This window comes from Brachyistius frenatus, unplaced genomic scaffold (genome assembly GCF_029030835.1).
Source record: "Brachyistius frenatus isolate BFR_SWC_R1_liver_20210118 unplaced genomic scaffold, ASM2903083v1 Contig_39, whole genome shotgun sequence".
NCBI classification, from domain to species: Eukaryota; Metazoa; Chordata; class Actinopteri; family Embiotocidae; genus Brachyistius; species Brachyistius frenatus.
This window is the reverse complement of record NW_027210638.1, coordinates 422,223-439,324: the sequence shown is the minus strand read 5'-3', so window position 1 is coordinate 439,324 and position 17,102 is coordinate 422,223. Positions and strand designations below refer to the sequence as shown.

At 41.9% G+C, this 17,102-nt stretch overlaps 2 protein-coding genes across 9 annotated transcripts in view; one reads left to right on the top strand and one right to left on the bottom strand.

Annotated features, from left to right (window-relative positions):
* brsk2a (BR serine/threonine kinase 2a) overlaps positions 1-1,745 on the top strand; it is a 164,776-nt gene extending 163,031 nt beyond the window's left edge. For 4 of the 8 annotated variants that reach the window (XM_069701861.1, XM_069701860.1, XM_069701867.1 and 1 more), the window contains one exon: positions 367-1,745. In XM_069701861.1, coding sequence (XP_069557962.1) covers positions 367-587 — 221 coding nt within the window. In that variant the 3' untranslated portion in view covers positions 588-1,745. The remainder of the gene's footprint in view (positions 1-366) is intronic. The other 4 variants (XM_069701869.1, XM_069701865.1, XM_069701864.1 and 1 more) reach the window with 2 other exon arrangements.
* A 2,819-nt stretch (positions 1,746-4,564) lies between these two features.
* Positions 4,565-17,102, bottom strand: part of abtb2b (ankyrin repeat and BTB (POZ) domain containing 2b) — a 43,776-nt gene continuing 31,238 nt past the window's right edge. The window contains exons 3-17 of the mRNA XM_069701858.1: positions 16,802-17,012; positions 11,099-11,251; positions 10,075-10,240; positions 9,772-9,861; positions 9,462-9,563; positions 9,109-9,205; positions 8,103-8,238; positions 7,344-7,621; positions 7,081-7,259; positions 6,861-6,966; positions 6,384-6,486; positions 5,597-5,684; positions 5,412-5,480; positions 4,973-5,086; positions 4,565-4,798 (exon numbers count right to left, since the gene is read on the bottom strand). Coding sequence (XP_069557959.1) covers positions 4,565-4,798; positions 4,973-5,086; positions 5,412-5,480; positions 5,597-5,684; positions 6,384-6,486; positions 6,861-6,966; positions 7,081-7,259; positions 7,344-7,621; positions 8,103-8,238; positions 9,109-9,205; positions 9,462-9,563; positions 9,772-9,861; positions 10,075-10,240; positions 11,099-11,251; positions 16,802-17,012 — 2,126 coding nt within the window. The remainder of the gene's footprint in view (positions 4,799-4,972; positions 5,087-5,411; positions 5,481-5,596; positions 5,685-6,383; positions 6,487-6,860; positions 6,967-7,080; positions 7,260-7,343; positions 7,622-8,102; positions 8,239-9,108; positions 9,206-9,461; positions 9,564-9,771; positions 9,862-10,074; positions 10,241-11,098; positions 11,252-16,801; positions 17,013-17,102) is intronic.

Genomic DNA, 17,102 nt, shown 5'->3' with positions numbered 1-17,102 from the left:
GTAGTTTACAAGTTAGCGATTTACGATAGCATCAGTATATGAAAACCTACAGTGACTCCAGTATATACTTGTAATTTCTAGTTTGATATTCATTGGATATGTGTGTGTTTTCATTGGTGGTGCTGCGACATATGCATGATTTGTGGAAACTCCCACATTACATAGTCTAATATGGCTGCTTCAGCAGAGCTCATCCTCGCTGTTTCCGTCGGTCCTCCTCCTCCTCCTCCACGCCGCTGCTTGCTCTGTCTTACATGTAGCCGCGTCTCTATCCTGTGAACCCCATTGTTCATTAGTTTCTTTGTTTTGTCTTTCTTCTCTCTTTCCCCCTTTTTTTTCCTCTTTTCTTCCCGTCTGTGTACCTAGGCAGCCCATTGAGTAACTTCTTTGACGTAATTAAACAACTTTTTTCAGACGAGAAGAACGGACAGGTGCCCTACCCCTCTGGCACGCCCTCCAAGCACTGCCCCTCACCCATGCACGTCCGGAGGCATGAGCCGGAAAATAATGACACCAAATACCCCGCCGCAGGCCGAGACAGAGCCAAGTTGTCGGTGGCGTCTGTGGGGTCACAGGAGGAGTCTTAAACCGAGACGCTGTGTAGTTGAACCAGTGTGAAACCCATCCCAGTATCACGATAAGCCAGTGGCACAGAGAGAATATTCTATTTGTACATAGCTAGATGTAAATAATCAATTAAGGACATCTTTTGTATAAAATGACTTTATATAGATAGAAATATATTAAGAGACTCAAATGATATTTTACAAGCACCACACTGCACCTACATTACAAAAACACATTCCTGTCCTTCCACTCCCCTCTCCGTCACTCCTTGGTGTCCACCATCATTCCCCACCCCTCTACCCCAACCATCTAATGCCTCTGGCCCTTGCTCTGTTTTTTGCTCCCTTGCTGCTGCTAACCTGTGTGATGACCTGACTTGTTTCTGATACCAGGAATTATCCAGAAAACCTATTAAAGTCCTTCCTCCTGCTCCCTGCTTCATCCGCCCTCCCTCGACCACCCCTCCACCCCCTCAAGCGTGCCAAGAGAGATGGACATTTGTTGACGGAGGACTGCTTTTAGAGGTGCGCTGGGGGGAGGGGGTTACCATGGAAACAGACCCTTCATGCAGACTTCTACCTTCATCTTTCTCTGCATCCCTACTCCACCTCCGGCAGACAGTAGAGGTAGACGAAAATCCTTTGGTGTTCCCCCGTCCAAGAAACACACAAGCTCACACGTGTGCACAACTCATCCACATACATCCCAGCAAAACAAGATGGCATACTCCCCTTCACCCACCAGCCCATTATCCTCTCTTTGAGTTCCAGGAACATTTGTTAATTGGAAAAAAAAAAAAAAGCATTTGTCAAAAAACACTACATACAGAAAAACATATACATGCATACATGCACAGGTCCAGTATGCACAGAAAACTCTGGGATGTATTAACAATGACATAAAAAAAAAAAAAAGAAGACATGCAGAAACATGAGGAGGAGAGAAGGGAGAGGAGTTTTGTGGAAAGCCTAAACAGCCGACACGGATGCTTGCTGGATTGTATTTGTTTGCTTTTTAATGTACTTTCTTTGTGAAGAACTGGGTTTGAAATACTGACTTTATTAGACTTAATATTATTGCTGCAAACGGACTGGAATTGTGATTTCAGAGTGGAGCCGGGTGCAAGCAGAACCGGGCAGGGGGCCATTTGGGGAGATGAAATGATAGTATAGGGTTGAGGGGAGGGATTCGGGTGGGTATGTGGGTATTTAAAATGAATGATCTATTCTGTTGTACAGACTGATATCATTTCTTATGTAAAAAAAAAACAACAAAAATGAAATGTCTAGTTGTGACACGATGTTTAGATACCATAGGAACAGGTTGGTAAACCTGTGCCTGCCACATTCTGTTATTTTAAATTCTTGTGTATTTTTGTTACATGATAATTTATGTCTTTGTTTGATTGACCTAATAATGATCCAAACATTCCTGTTTCCTGTTATCTGCGGCACTTTGTCTTTGATTTTCCATCGATACCTCTCTCTTAGTTTCACTTACCAGCAGTAGGAGTAGAGGAACAAAAACAAAAAAAGACGTGATAAATGCAATTGTGGATATTTTTGTATTGTTGTCCTTATTTATTCATGTTTGTTCATCCCACTGTTTTATTCCCTAATTTATTATAACTTGGCTATTTATATGAACAAAGCTGTTAGGTCAGTTGAATGTTATTTATTACCCTCTTGTGTGTTCGTAAATGGGACAACATTTGAAGAAAAAATGAACTTTTTTCTCTTTTGTTTTGGTCTGACTTTAACAGAATTACGTGGACTTTGACAAGTCACAAATTCTCTATTCCCCAAACTCCCTGAAGAGGGAAAGAGAACTTGTGGGAACTCTCAAAAAAATTATTTACCAGTAATTTAAGAATGTAGACTTAGCCTCTTTTGGAGAGGGAATATGCTCTTCTATTGATATTTGTCAGTTTCATATTATTGTGCGTGTAGGCCAGGCCTGAGGAGAAGGACACCACAGATCCCAATCTGCGTCTTCTCTTTGTAAATAGACAGACAAACCATGGGGGTTGATTGTCTTCTCAACCATGCTGGGGATTCCTGCTCTATGCTTTTAGCTTGTATTGCTGTGTGCATGTCAAACATGAGCTTTTCTTTGCATGGCTTTAGTGTTAATGTTCCATGCCAAACTCACTCCTTCTCTCAGCCTTCATTGATTCTCTCTTCACAAAACTACGTTTTAAAGTTTAAATTCCCCCTCTGTCCCTTATTTTTCACCCACTCTTGCTTTTATTTCTGGCCTTCTTTTTTTTTTTTTTTTTTTTTTTTTTTTATTGTTCCCCTTGGTCCTCCTTTCCTTTCTCCTCCTCCTCCTCCTCCTCCTTATCTTGTGCACAAAATTTTTGAACGATGCTTCCTTTACTCTGTACCTCTCTCTGGAAGGCTTGGATGTCTGGGCTCAATCTACCTGTTGGTAGAAGAGGCACAGGGAGGGGATACCAGTACAACAAACACAAAGCAATACCCTGATGTTCACCCTCCTTTTCTGTTTTATACAATGGGAAGCTAGCAGCACTAAGGACATCCAATGATTCTGAGGCCCAGAGGGGTCTTCTGACAGAGCAGGAACAAAACTGACTGATGTAATCCCCATATAACATAACTGTGAGCATCTTCAGTGCTGAAACAAATAAACTAATTCAGTTATGGTGTGTTTGCTTTTCATTATTTATGCCGGTACCTGTATGGGTAAGTGCAGACCTGAAACAAACAAGTGAAGTTGTAGTCGTTTTTTTTTTTTTTTAATACTAAAATATTGTTGTTATTATTATAACAATTGTATTGTTGTTTTCTTCCTTTGCTTCACCTTCCCAGCAGTTCCTGTATTTGATTTACATAATGCCTATGTAATTACCATCTTATAAGTTTGTGCATATTCGAGTCTGATGTTGTCCTGATTTCAGGTGAGTCCACAACAACACAAACAGATAGCTATCAAATAGTTTGCATAGTTTGCAGCAGTAAAAAAAAAATGACAAGGTTTTTGTTTGCCAGGTTTATTTCAATATTAAGCATTAAAACAGACATTTTCCAAATGTACCTGTGGAGAAGCATGAAAATCTCAGCATACATAAGCTTAATTAACTGGGAGTACCTGGAAAAACAACAGAAGCAGTTTTCTTTTAACAATAATATTAATAATTTGCTTGGGTTCAAAAACAAAATAAAAAGGGAACACCCCCATTAAATACTCTCACATCTTTTTTTTCTTATTAAATAGAAAATGTCCATCCCACGTTTCAGTAAGTGTTTTGTTTCTCCTGTCAAACGTCTTTAAAAAAAAAAAAAAGGGAAATAAAAACAGTTATATAAAAAAGTACATTTGTAAATCCAAAGCTTACATCAATGCAGGAGGCACTGATGCGGCCTCCTTCTTCCCACTCTGCATTATTAGTCTGATAAAAGTCCAGCAGGGCCACCTCACTCGATTCTTTAATAGATGCTTCAGCCTATTGTCACTTTACATAGTTTCAGTCAGAACCAGGAGGGTGCCACTGATCCCAAACCTCCCAGGCAGTTTCTTTATTTTGCCAGTTTTTGTCCATTAGAGGGCAGCAGCGTTTCATTCTTCAGAGTTGCCACTTGTTGCTTCCAACTGTTGCTTCTCCCTTTAAGCTTCCTAAGCTTTGGAGAAAAAGCATCACATTGTCCAGTTTTCTTCTTCATGAACATGCTGTACATTACAACAACTTTCAAGATGGAGTACTTGACACAAAATATGACACACTTAATTGTCCACAGAGTAAACTGCTGCCAAACTACTCACTGATCTGTGCCACAGTGTCAAGAGTTTTGTGGAAGTTGCTCAGACAGACACACAGAGAATCAGATCTTAATAATAATAATTAAAAAAAACATCTCTATTTAGACTGCTCCTCAAGATCTGATCCTGTGTCAGTAATAAACTGGATCTTCTGCTCCAACTTCCACATTCTTCCATTTATTTCTGTCTTCTCTCTGCAGCTTCTGCCATGTCGTCTTCAAACCCGGGAAGTGACGTAGAGAGAGCGTAGTCGTTGAGCCAGGGTGGCCTCCAGCTCCTCCAGAGGTGAGTCACTCCGGCTGTGAGCCAGCGTAGAAGCAGGGTTATTCCCTTGTCGGACCCCGGGGGGTCCCAGCAGCAGGCTCTTGAAGCCCTCTCTTTCCAGCAGTGCAGGCATCTGCTGCAAGAAGAAACCTTCACAGAACGAGCCGAGCTCCACCGAACTGTGCGCCTGTTAAAAGAAAGGATGTGTTTTAGCAAAAAATAACATGTGAAGTGTCTAGAATCTCCTGCGAGTTACCTTAATTACTGAGGCACACAGAACACACCTCTGACGTATACTTAAGAGAATTTGCATAGTGCTCACAATTCAAAAATATGATCCAGGCTTCTCAGTTTGTGTTACCTTGGCTATCTTGTAGATGCTGACTGCATTATCCAAGTTGATGTGCTGAGAGCAGATGAGTTCACAGTGTCTTTGTAGCGCCCCCAGCTGGAAGAGACTAGCAGCTGATAATAGCTGCAGGAGAAAGCAGGCAGATGTTAATGCTGGAGAAATACTGGCATACAATATCATGTGCGTAGAAGCCATGTTTAGTTTTATTTACTAGACTCCTGTAACTGGCATTTTATGGTTACCTTTGTTTTCAGTTCCAAAATCATAGAACTGTGAACTTGTTCAAAAACTGTGTAATTATTGTTAATTTAAGTTAAATGTTCCTTTAAACCTCATTAAAATTAGGTACATAGCACAGTAACTTAGGGTTTTAATTTGGAACCCTACTGGTCTCACTGTGAAAAGTACAATACTGGAAGATAAAAATGATAAAATAAGCAATTCTCACCTCCAACAAGTCCATTACATTAGTTTTCAGTGACTCTGTTCCTCCACAGTACAAGTATGACATCATCATCTGCAGAGGTCAAAGGACTCATTTAGGAACAAGTCAGTACAGTTCAGCTGATCGAAAAAATGTGTGTGTTCTGTCATATGCAATATATCTAAAAGGGAATATCCTGTATATGTTACCTGAAAAATGTTATACTTGACTTCACTGATCTCAATCTTCTTGTTGGAGCTTCCATCTGGTGCAGAGGAGGCCAACAGAGACTTGAATCTGAAGACAAAGGAACATTTTAATGATTCATGCGCATGGTCGAAAGCGTACGGTGCAAGTGCATTCAGGGCATGTCCAAATTTAATTTTGCTAGTTTAACTGAAGATAATCTGAGAGCATTAGAAGGCGTATGACGTTCAAGAGGTTGCACTTTATCATAAGTGTAGTAGAGTTTGCTCTTCCATTTCCCTCTAAAGGTCAGGTAGACTTGCACCTTTGTGAATTGCCATGAAATGTTGCATTAGCCATGTAGTAGGAAAGAACGCTTGTCTGCAGAGGAAACAGATTTGCTTGTGCGCAGATTGATGTCCAAAATAATCATCTTTCACATTGTAATGTTGTTATGTTTAAATCTTTTGCAGGTTTGTAAGCTGCTGCACAAGCAGAGTTTCTACACTGTGAAACTGCCTACGTAGGCACATATTACTATCTTAATAATGTGCCAGTTAAGATCAGGTTTCTGCTGCTTCATGATAGCACCAACAATGCAGCTGACCACGCCTCATATTAGGACCAACACGCCCATCGGCACACATGCGGGTGAAAGTAAACAACGTGGGTGCTGGACAGGAGCTGTTCATCTGAAACTAACAGACACTTGCGTTGTGCTTGGGGTTTTTGTAAGGTAGAGCCCTTTAAATTGATTCAATTTTTTTTCCAGGTCTTCAGGTAGACTAATGTGAACCTGTCTGCGCTCACCTGTCAGACGCGGTGATCAGAAGAACTCTGTGTCCGTAGAATGGTTTCCCCTCCACCACAAATGTCACATCTGACATCTCCTTGTTGTTCAGAAAGTGTGGGTCTGTAGAAAAGCGTTCTGATTAGTTCACCACAAAAAATGTTATCAGGAAAAGTTTTGATAACCGATTACACTTTTTTTTTTAGGCAAATTGATCACTGTATTCCAAGTGCTGGTGAGATTGCACTTGTCTTATGTGACAGTATAGTACATAACAGTATACATGTATTTGGAAAATTGGTCAAACAAAATAGTCAATTTGATGACATCACCTTGGGTTTAGGAAATTATGACACCAAATGATTCATTACCAAAAAAAAAAAAAAAAAAAAAAAGAATCCTTATTTAGCTAATTAGCCAATAAATGTATGACTATTATAGTTGTCTACTTGGAACACTGAGGTACATGTATTCATAAGCACTTAAGAATTCCTTACCCAACTGTGCTGAAAGGGTTGCCTTCATCTCAGGGACAGCTGGAAGAGGCGCTGGGCCAAAACAGTGACTAAAAATAGCTGCCAACTGCTGTATAATGGCATCATTCTGGAGGAAAGTGACAGAAGAAGGGGGGAGGAGCATGATATCACTGATCAACTAATTTCTTACTGAAAGAGGAAGACAGGCAAACATGACACCATGATTTGTGTTTGATGTTACCTTGGAGGTACGCAGGATATTGAACATCAGGGGCAGGCCGATGGTGACCAGTTCCTCACAGTAGTCCTCTTCTCGGATTGTGGTGAACTCTCTGAGGAGGGAGAGGGTGACTCCCGCTCTGGACTGCTGCTGGGCACAACGAAGAGACTCCAGCCACACATGTAGTTTCCACGGTACACCTGGTTAGAGAGAAAGGATTTGTTATTTGGTGTTCTAATAATCGGAAACGTAAGCACACCCTCCTCTTGCCATCTGATAGGTACCCATAGCACGTAGCTCCATGGTGACGTCCAGGTAGCCATGCTCAGCGCTGTAGTAGCTGGCTTCTTGCAGAGCCTTCATCCTGGCCTTGCACAGCCTCGGTATGCCCGCCTCTGGCAGGGCCACGGGGCCGTTGGAAGGGGTCGGCAGGGGGGAGAGAGGGAGGAAAGGGCAGATCCCGGCCACCTCATCTTCCACCCCCTCAGCTAAGATCTCCTCCAGAGACAGGACATCCTCCTTGATTTGCTGTGGCTGAGTCAGTAGCTTTCTCAGCACGTTCCTGACAAGATAAATGGGAGGAAGAAGAGGGGGCGTACAAGGAAGGAAACAAGGAAAGAAAGTAAGAAAGAACAGAATCATTAATAAATGCCCAAAAGGCAACACCTTTCTGTGACCCTGTAGCCTCCTCTCTGATTACGTAATCCATCAACCTCACTTTGGAATGTGAAGTGTTGAGTCTATATTGTGTTCACGCATACACACGGTGAACAGGTGGAGGAGTTTACACAAGCAGTTGATGTTCAGAAACCGATTGACTCTGAATAAAACCAGACCCCGAACTCGCTTTTCATACTCGGATACGTTTCCATTTCATCACACAATAGAAGCAATCATTCTCTCCTCAAAGCTCAAATGTAAACTAAAACAGGGCTGAACACATGGTTGTGTTATTTATGTGTTATTTTCTCCAGTAAAAGCTTTGTAGTTTGCTCTCCAGCATCAGCTGTCAACATGTGTTCAGAGCTTTTCAGGCCACATACCGGTGTCCATGTGCAGCAGCGTGACTGAAGCAGTTCATGTCTTCATAGAGGGATGACGTAAGGGCATTTCCATCATGGGTCTTTGATAAGGGATCGGCACCTCGAGCCAGGAGCAAACTCACCATCTCATAGTTGCCTGGGAAGCACATAAACAGTTGATTATAAACAGAACCAGTTCCTCAACAGATTAAAATAGGATGTTTAACTAATATCAACCATAATATTTTCACTGTATTCATGACTGCAGTTGCTGACAGTCCATCCTCGTTGGGTTTTTATCTCATTTGTACAGTTCACATTAAAAATGTAAGATTATTCATCACAACAAAAAAGTGTCAACATTTAATTTGTTCTTTTGATGTTTTGTTTTTTTGATAACTTTTTTTAACTAATTAATTTATTATTCATTAGAGTACTTATTCTCTAGTTGTTGTATTTATTGCTGCACAATTTTATTTTACTGCAGGGATCAATGAAGCTTTATCATACTTTATTTTCCATTCCTAAACAAGCAACACATTCATATTAGGAACTATTTACACACTGTCACTGCTGCTATGGCCAGCATGCGTCTCTTGTACGAGAGCTATGTGTGGCTTTCAGATGATCCCGCAGAGGAATGCGGCCCAGAGGCTTCCAAACAACCACAGGCTGCACTTCGCTGCTGCCACTGCACCTTCATTCACTCTCCCATTTTCTCCTTCTTTCTGCCGATTCATAACTCAATACCGGTGGTCTTCAGGAAGAGAAGCACACTACTCTATTAGTTACAAATGAATGAGTTATTATTAGTCGTTGCGCAGAAAGCTACTACAGCGACTCTCATTCATTCATCTTTCCCTTTGCCGAGCCCTCCTACAGACTTTCTGCCTCTATAATTTCGTAGAGAGCGGTAGTTTAGCAACCGTAAATCAGATCAGAACACGGACCCAATGTAAGTCGGACAAAACGCTAACATCAGCTGCGCCTTGTGCTGTAGTTTGTGTGTGCACGTGTTTTTGCCCACCTGCTGCCGAGGCCAGCTGCAGCGGGGTGTCGGCTGTACTCTCCTGTCCATTTCGGACTGCGGCCCCCTCCACATTGGCCCCCGCATCCAACAGAAGCTGCGGAGGCACATCACATCTGTTGTATTAAGCAATGCTTGACATCTTGTAACTCCTTTATAGCTTGAGCTCTGACCTCACATTTGTCAATCTACTTTTGAAAGTATTGGCTCCGGACTATGTAGAGCAAGTTGCATATACAGAAGGGTGTTTTCCTTGTGGAAAAAGTGCAGAGCTACGCAGTCATGTCAAATTGAGAGTTCATTCACCAGCCAATTCTGTTTTCTACTGCATGTGTGTGTGTCTATTTACCAACCTGTACCACAGAGATGTGTCCATGCAACACCGCAAACGTGAGGGCAGCCCAGTGTCGACTATCGGGATGGACAGAGGGGTGCTTTGGGGAGCACGGTGGAACCTGCCAAGACATGACTGATCAGCATTCTACACAAAGATCACACGCTCAAGCAAACACAAAGAAAACGTTAGTTTCGGCTTCTGTGAATTCAGATGTTTTAAAAATAGCACAATTCCTGAAGACAGATGTAGAAGCATAGCATCCCATAATGAGCAACATTAAGATAAATCTGTCCATAAATCTGTTGGAACTACTGAAGCATATTTACCGCCACGTCAAGGTTGGCCCCAGCATCGATCAACATCTGGACGAGGGCCTCATCTCCAGCTGCGCAGGCATACATCAGCGGGGTCATACCCTGAATAAGCGAGGTAGGAATGAAATGGATGTAAGAAAGAGGAAAAACAAATACAAAAGTATAACACATGCCGTCATGGTTGCATAAATTGACTTGTACTACGTTTAAGCTTATCCACTACCCAAATCTAACTTTTAAACATACCATAGCTTAAACCTAGATTTATGTCCTCACAACATGAATGACACGGGTGCATCTGTGTATGTTCAGTACCTGGTCGTCCATGCTGTTGACCCCGTCTGACCCCAGCAGATCGATGGCTTGGCCAATGAGATCTGTGCGACCACAGTTGAGCATCCGAAAGCCCAAGTCAAGGTGGAACTTATCTGTGGCTGCTCTGGAGTCCAGACGCTTGAAGGAGCTAAAGCAACACTCGGGCCTGAAGGAGAGCGCGAGAGAGAGCGAGAATAAATAACCAGTTACATTGTGAGAGCCCTCTGGCTGCTGCTCAGTCAGTTAAAGACACGTTGTGAGATGCTTAATTTAACTACCTTGTGGCTTGTGCACACTGCACATTTGCATATGGTGGTTTTCTTTCGAAGTAATTGTACTCTTCATGCAGAGGTTAATAAGCCACTTTGCAGTCATTAAACTGCTATACACAGTTTGCAATTATTTATTAGTGAGAACCAATCAAATTACAACGCTATAGTGCAGAGGTCAAAGGAAACACACACCTGGAAGCACAACACAGTTTCAGCAATTAAGCTTTGTTTCTCGTCATGTAATTAATTCAATTCAATTCAATGTTATTTATATAGCGCCAAATCACAACACAGGTTATTTCATGGCACTTAACACATTAAAAGTCCTTACAGCAGAACTTTACAACATTATACAGAGAAACCCAACAATTCAACAATTCCCACATAAGGAGGGAAAAACTCCTCTTTAAGGGAGAAAAACCTCCAACAGAGGGAAGGAAAAACTCCCTCTTAACAGGAAGAAACCTCTGACAGAACCAGACTCAGAGGTGGGCGGCCATCTGCCTCCACCGGTTGGGGTGAGAGGAGAGCAGAGAGAGAAAAGGACAGCATAGAGATACAAGACAACTGTTGGTGGGGCCAACAAGGTGGGACACCACCTCGACAATTAGAATGACCTCATAAGACCACATAGCTGAATTGCAGTGGTGAGTTTAAAAAAATAAAAATAAAAAATAGCATTAGTTAGTATCTGAAGTCACTAGTGAGGTTTGGATTTCAGTATAAAGTGTATTTGTGTGTTTCTCATTTACTTCAGCTGTCTCGGCTCACAGTCCAATCCCGAAAGGAGAAGCCGGGCGGTCTGTCTGACGTCATCACTATCCACCAATAGACTCTTGCGATGCTCTGCGTGAACGATGGCCACTCGCATCCACTCCATCAGAGGTGGCAGCAACAGAAATGGCCTTTAAAGAAAAAAAAAAAAAAAGATAAATTGTAAAACTTCTGTTTTTATTCTTGGCACAATTATCATTAATACTGTAAACATGTAACAATAAAATAGGTGACCCATATTTTGTTTCCAACGATATGTATACAGAAGGCTATTTTGCAAACCAATGAATTCACATTAAACCAATAAACTATCAGACTCTGGAAAAGACACTGTAATCCTAGTTCTTCTTTAACACTCATGATTCAGTCATGTTGAGAGGAAACTCATTAACTGTCTACAGCCAGATGACTTATTTTGTGTATGGTACTTCCCCTTACTCTTTCCCAGTGTGAGACACCTTCACTCACACACACACACACACACACACACACATACATGTATGTGTATAGTGCACGTCATCTCTACTAATCACACATACTCACCTGCTTTTACAGATACAGCTGTCAATCTCGTTTCATGTCATCAAGCACAAACACTCGAATAACAGATGTATACATGTTTGACTAATCTATGTTTATGCGCCAAGTTAAACATCAGCTTTCCTTACATGTGGTGAGATATGAGACTTCAGTTCCACTATGATTTGATAAAATACTGCAACAACTTCTGAATGATCAGAATATTTTTACAGCAGCAGCAGCAAAATAAACTACAGTCTGTAGGGGGGCTGAACAAAGGTGCAGCAGCACCCTGGCATTGTTATTGATGAGTTCTAAGATCCTAACAAAACTAAAAAAGAGAGAATCAAATGAAGCTAAAAAAAAGTGATAAAAAGGATAAAAATAGAAATAATTGACCTGAGCCTCAATGAGCAAGATAAAATGTCATTTATCCTGAAGAAACAGTTGGAGTAAACATTGGTGGTGGAATCAAAGAGAGCAGCACACTCAGTCCCGCTGTGGTATTTGTGAATGTGGCTGTCTGAAAGTCATGTGGATTATTTGATTGCTCTCTTTCTTTATTCATTGTCCTCATCTCAACCATTCTTTTACATCCTTTTACTGGTGATATGGATATCTGCAACAGCACGTCTAGCCGGTTATCCTCTTCTCGTCTGTGCTTTTCTCTCACATTGAATGTGCCAGGGAACAATGACACATTACCCTGAACGTTATTGTCCTTTGCTTTTGATCCTATGAAGCCTCAGTCAGAGTGTGTTAATGATTGTTTGAACACAGCCTCTGTGTTATCACAATTATTAGTATTTCTCCCGCTATGATGTCATTATCAGTGTTTTTTTTTACCTTTGTTCTGCTCCATGAATACAGATGGGAGCAATAGCACGGGCAGCAATACAGGCAAATAGCGCAGTAGTGTGGGATTGTAGTTACTGTTAATGAGCACTTAGGTCCCTGCAGTGCAATTTATTCTGCTCACTGTTTATTTTAAGCAACTACCTGAGGTTTCCTATAGAAGATCTCCTTCTGTGCAACAGCACTCTCTTTCATTTATCAGTGCTTTATTAATAATGTATATTGTAAAGTGTCTCTTCTCCATTCTATTTGAAGGTTTAAGAAAGAGAATGTCAGACTTTTTAATACATAGATGTGAATTTAACATGTTACATGATTGAAACGTAGCTACTTTTTACAATTTGACAGTATAAAAAAAAAAATTAAAAAAAAATCTAATTTTTTTTTTACTCCAACTGTGGTTAGTAAAGCAGATATGATGATGGTTAAAACCTTATTTGGATTTAATTACTAACATTGTGCCTTTAATACCTTTTTAGTTGATATATCCGAGGGCTTAACATGTTAGGTACCGACAGACACTCCTATGTAAAGTTTTTCAAGTCTTTTTGGGGATTTTAGCTATTCTGTCAGATGTTATTTTAGTGCTTTATCAGTTGGCAATCAGTCAGGAGGAGGGGTCCTGCTGCCACCCAGGCGTTAACAAGCAGATGAGGGGCTGATGAGCTGGGGGCGGGGCGGGGGATTAGGAGTGGCTAATAGGTGCATATAATGAAGGTTTAAGTGTTTGGGAAACGGCTGAGAGGCCAGTGGGGTATGTCGAGATGAAGCTGGGGGGTAGGGTGGCAGTCTGTGGATGGTTGCTGCGGGTGTAGAGTGATAAGAAAGCCATGTTCCTGAGGAGAGGACGTGCAATGGGCTTGGGAATCAAATGTTTATTCTTCTCTTAATGGCCACCACTTGACACAAATTGGATTGTGTGCGTGTGTGTGCTTCTATTCCTTCATGTGTACATCTGTGCACATGTCTTTGTCTTCCTGAATGCCACAAGGCAAACACCCCCCCCCCGCCACTTCACTTACATGCTCGCTTCCAGCCATACACACGGCACCGGCACTAATCCAGAACTAAACCAACTCCAATGAACCGTGTCAAGCTTGTAGCACTTAGCTCTCATTGATCCGTCAAAGAAATGCGCCCGGCCCTTCCTCTCGTCAATCAGCCTGCGTTTAATTTATTTAGTACAAATCTTGAAAAACATAGCACGATGACAATGTCGGCGCTTTTATTTTAGGGTCTGATATAGCGTATTTTCAAGCCAATTGGCCTTTCGTGTTTGTGGGGTGTGTGTGAGTGAAAGGTTTTAAGCAAAAATGTGCAAACATCTCAGATGAGCTGAGCTAATGTCTGTGAATGTCTGTGTGCACACCAGTTGCCCAGACCTGCAGACAGATGTAGCGTGTCTGCGCCCATCACCCGTGCTGTCCCACAATTCCTCCCTTGTGACCCCTGTGTCTGAGTTTGTGCCCCTTAGCCTGAAACACAAACTTCAGCTTAATCCAAGAGTCAGTGCAACATCAAAGCCACAATGCCTGTTAACAGTGAAACTAGATAGCGCTTCGAGCTAGCCTACTGACCTGACATGCTAAGGCTACATACTGAGAACAGCGGGATGGAGACGCACATACACTAACTTTCCCACACATGTCCCCCCTCTCCCCCTCCCCACCACACACACACACACACACACACACACACATATATAAATGTTAGCTTTGATTCATGGCGCCTTGCTTACCACCACCTGGCAGGTCATACAATGACAATCAGCTCAAACGCTGGTCAGGTGGGTTTGAACTTTAACCTGCCCAACATGAAAAGCAAAACCTTTTCTCTCTGGGAGGCTAAATGCACACATGCTACAATGGCCCCATATGTCCTGTATGCCCTATAACCTGAAGCCAGTCAGCTTGAGTTCACATAGTAAGAAACAGACCCCATCAAGGTTTGGAAAGTTAACCACTGATCGAGAGTCAGATTACACTCGTAAAGTCTCCATGTGGGGAGATGCAAGCATATCGGATGTATCTGTGGTTAGAAGTGAGCTCCGTCGGCTACTTCTTATCAGTAACACATCTATCCATTAGTGCTCCCCTCCATCCTCTGAAGAAAGCAGAGAATTTAGTAAGAGGAGGTCTGTATAGAGGAGTGTTTGAAATTGCTTGTTTTTTTGTGATTTTAACATTAAAATGACTATTAAATTACTTTCAGCACTAAGACAAGTTTTTGTCTGCACTGTCTCAAACGGTGGAGTGTGAATGCAAAAACAAAACAAAAAGTAAATGAACAATCACTTGTATCTGCCCTCTCAAACCTTATACTGTCTAATACTACAATACAAGATCATCACTCACAGCTAAGCCCCAGCTTTAAAGGATCATAACAAAAAAGGGCGTCTCTCGCAGTCTCTACGATTCTGCAATGAGGTTCTCAGCAGGCTCCCTAAAAATGTTTGATGATGTGGCCCACACAGATTTGGTGGTTTTGGGTTTCCACCAAAGATTTTATAAAGCTTTCAATAGAGGGTGAGCCAGAGAGGCCCACTGAAGGAGAGAGGTCTGTATCATTACCAGGCGCTCACATTGTAATCACTACCAGGTTTGCACCGCTCCATCCAACCACCTGAGCCTGCCGTGGATGGCAACCGTCAGAGATAGTCACACAGGGAAGCACCGAGGGATATAAACATACAGAAAGGCAAAACAATGACCAGCAGATGTCTACAAAGAGAACAACTGTTTCATCCTGCACACATAAACCAGGCAGGTATAAATCAAACACTATAAACATCTGAGGACTTGAGAAGCAGCCAGGATCAGTAAAAAGGAGGGATGTATATTTGCTGTTCTGTTCTCATTGATGTTAATGAGGAGCCCACCTTCGCTCACTCTCACTGGGTCTGCTCATCATTCAATCATTCAACGTATAGGAGCCAGCTGGCTTTGTGTCTGGACACACAGAGACGCAGACACGTAAGAGAACATGAAGATTTGGCTTATCTCATGATCATCTCAGCTTTCACGCCCTCCTCATAAACTAACAGCAACAGGTTTAAACATTAATTGAGGAGAAAAATCAGGCAACATTAACTGACTTACCACAGCAAACTGAACACACACACTTGATTGGGAGCTGCATCCCATTTATATGCTTGAGTGCTACCTTTAGACAAGCCCCTATACATCAGTTTAAAATACATTTAACCTTTACCCATATAAAAGCATTTTTTTTTTTAACATATAGCTACTCAGGGACATGCGCACACACATCTGCATGTTTTTCCAAAGCCCCAAAGACATGTGGGCAGGTTGCAAGTACTTTCCTCACACAGACACACGACTGTTAGTAATAATCTTACCTCATCTGAAGGCACATAATCTCTCACAATTATCGTAACTGCTGAATATCACCATTACTGTATTTTAAATTCCTGTGAGGACATCTGTTAAGCAACGCAACGTTTTAACAAGTTTTATCACTCAATTTTGTAAGAAAAGAGAGATGACTCAGTTCAAATGTTACTCCCTGCTTTCTGTGGAAACCAGTCGCAATGAAACATAATTTCACGAGGACAATTTAAAGCTGAGGATCAGCCAAGAAATGTGGTCCAATTATCAGGTATTGCAGATAAAGCCAAAACATTAGAATAAAATGTGAATGTGATGTGCTGTGTTGCAGCCAGTCTTTGCAAATATTTTCAACTACTTGTCTCAGGACACAATAATTACCATAATTGCTCCAAAAAGGCCATTTAAGGAAGATTTGAAGAGACCCTAACAGAATTACAGACCATTCGCGCCTCTTAAAATCTCTTAAAGCACTGGTCTTCAGCCTAATTTATACCCTAAAGGTGTCGTTCACCCTTCTATCAGACTAACATTAACACGTGGGAGCTTTTGCTTACTTGTGATTTCCCTACAGAAAATGAACACTTGACTGACTGGAGGACGGTGGGATTAGAATGGATGAGAAAGAAAGGTGGTCTGAAAAAGAGATGTTCACTTCATTTGGAGAATATTTGTTAATTTTTGAAGCTGGATGGCTCGAGCTCTGACATTAATCACATTTCTATCAACCTCATGACTCGCATATAATCCTTTCTCAGATGCAATCAGGAAGACAAAACAGAGTTTAAAATGTACAAAAGGAGAAGCAGGAATACTACAAAACTAATTTTCTGTTGGGTGGGTCCAAAACCAAAATGGAAAAAAAGTCTCTGTCTAAGATTAGATCTGTTATTTCACTGCCTGCTGTACACTTATAGAAAACATCTAAAAAGTCTGTGTCCACTCATGCATGATTCCCACCTCTCTTTGCTCAGTGCCATGCGTGGGGGATCTAAGTTGGGATTCTCCATGGACTCCATTTGGGGGCAACGCAGGAAGTAGTAAAGGGTGTGGAGGGCGTCAGGCGACCAGGACACAGGCTGCTGGGGACGGGCGTGGCGGGCGGGGCTCTGCCCCGGGCGCACTGAGCTCAAGCGCTGCATGTGGTGCATTGCACGGGACACTAAGTCACCTGGAAAAGAAGAAATGTGGGAAAGATCAGACTCAGATGGTTGAGTAATTATTTGTTCTGATATAAACATGAAGCTTTCTCCATCCTGTA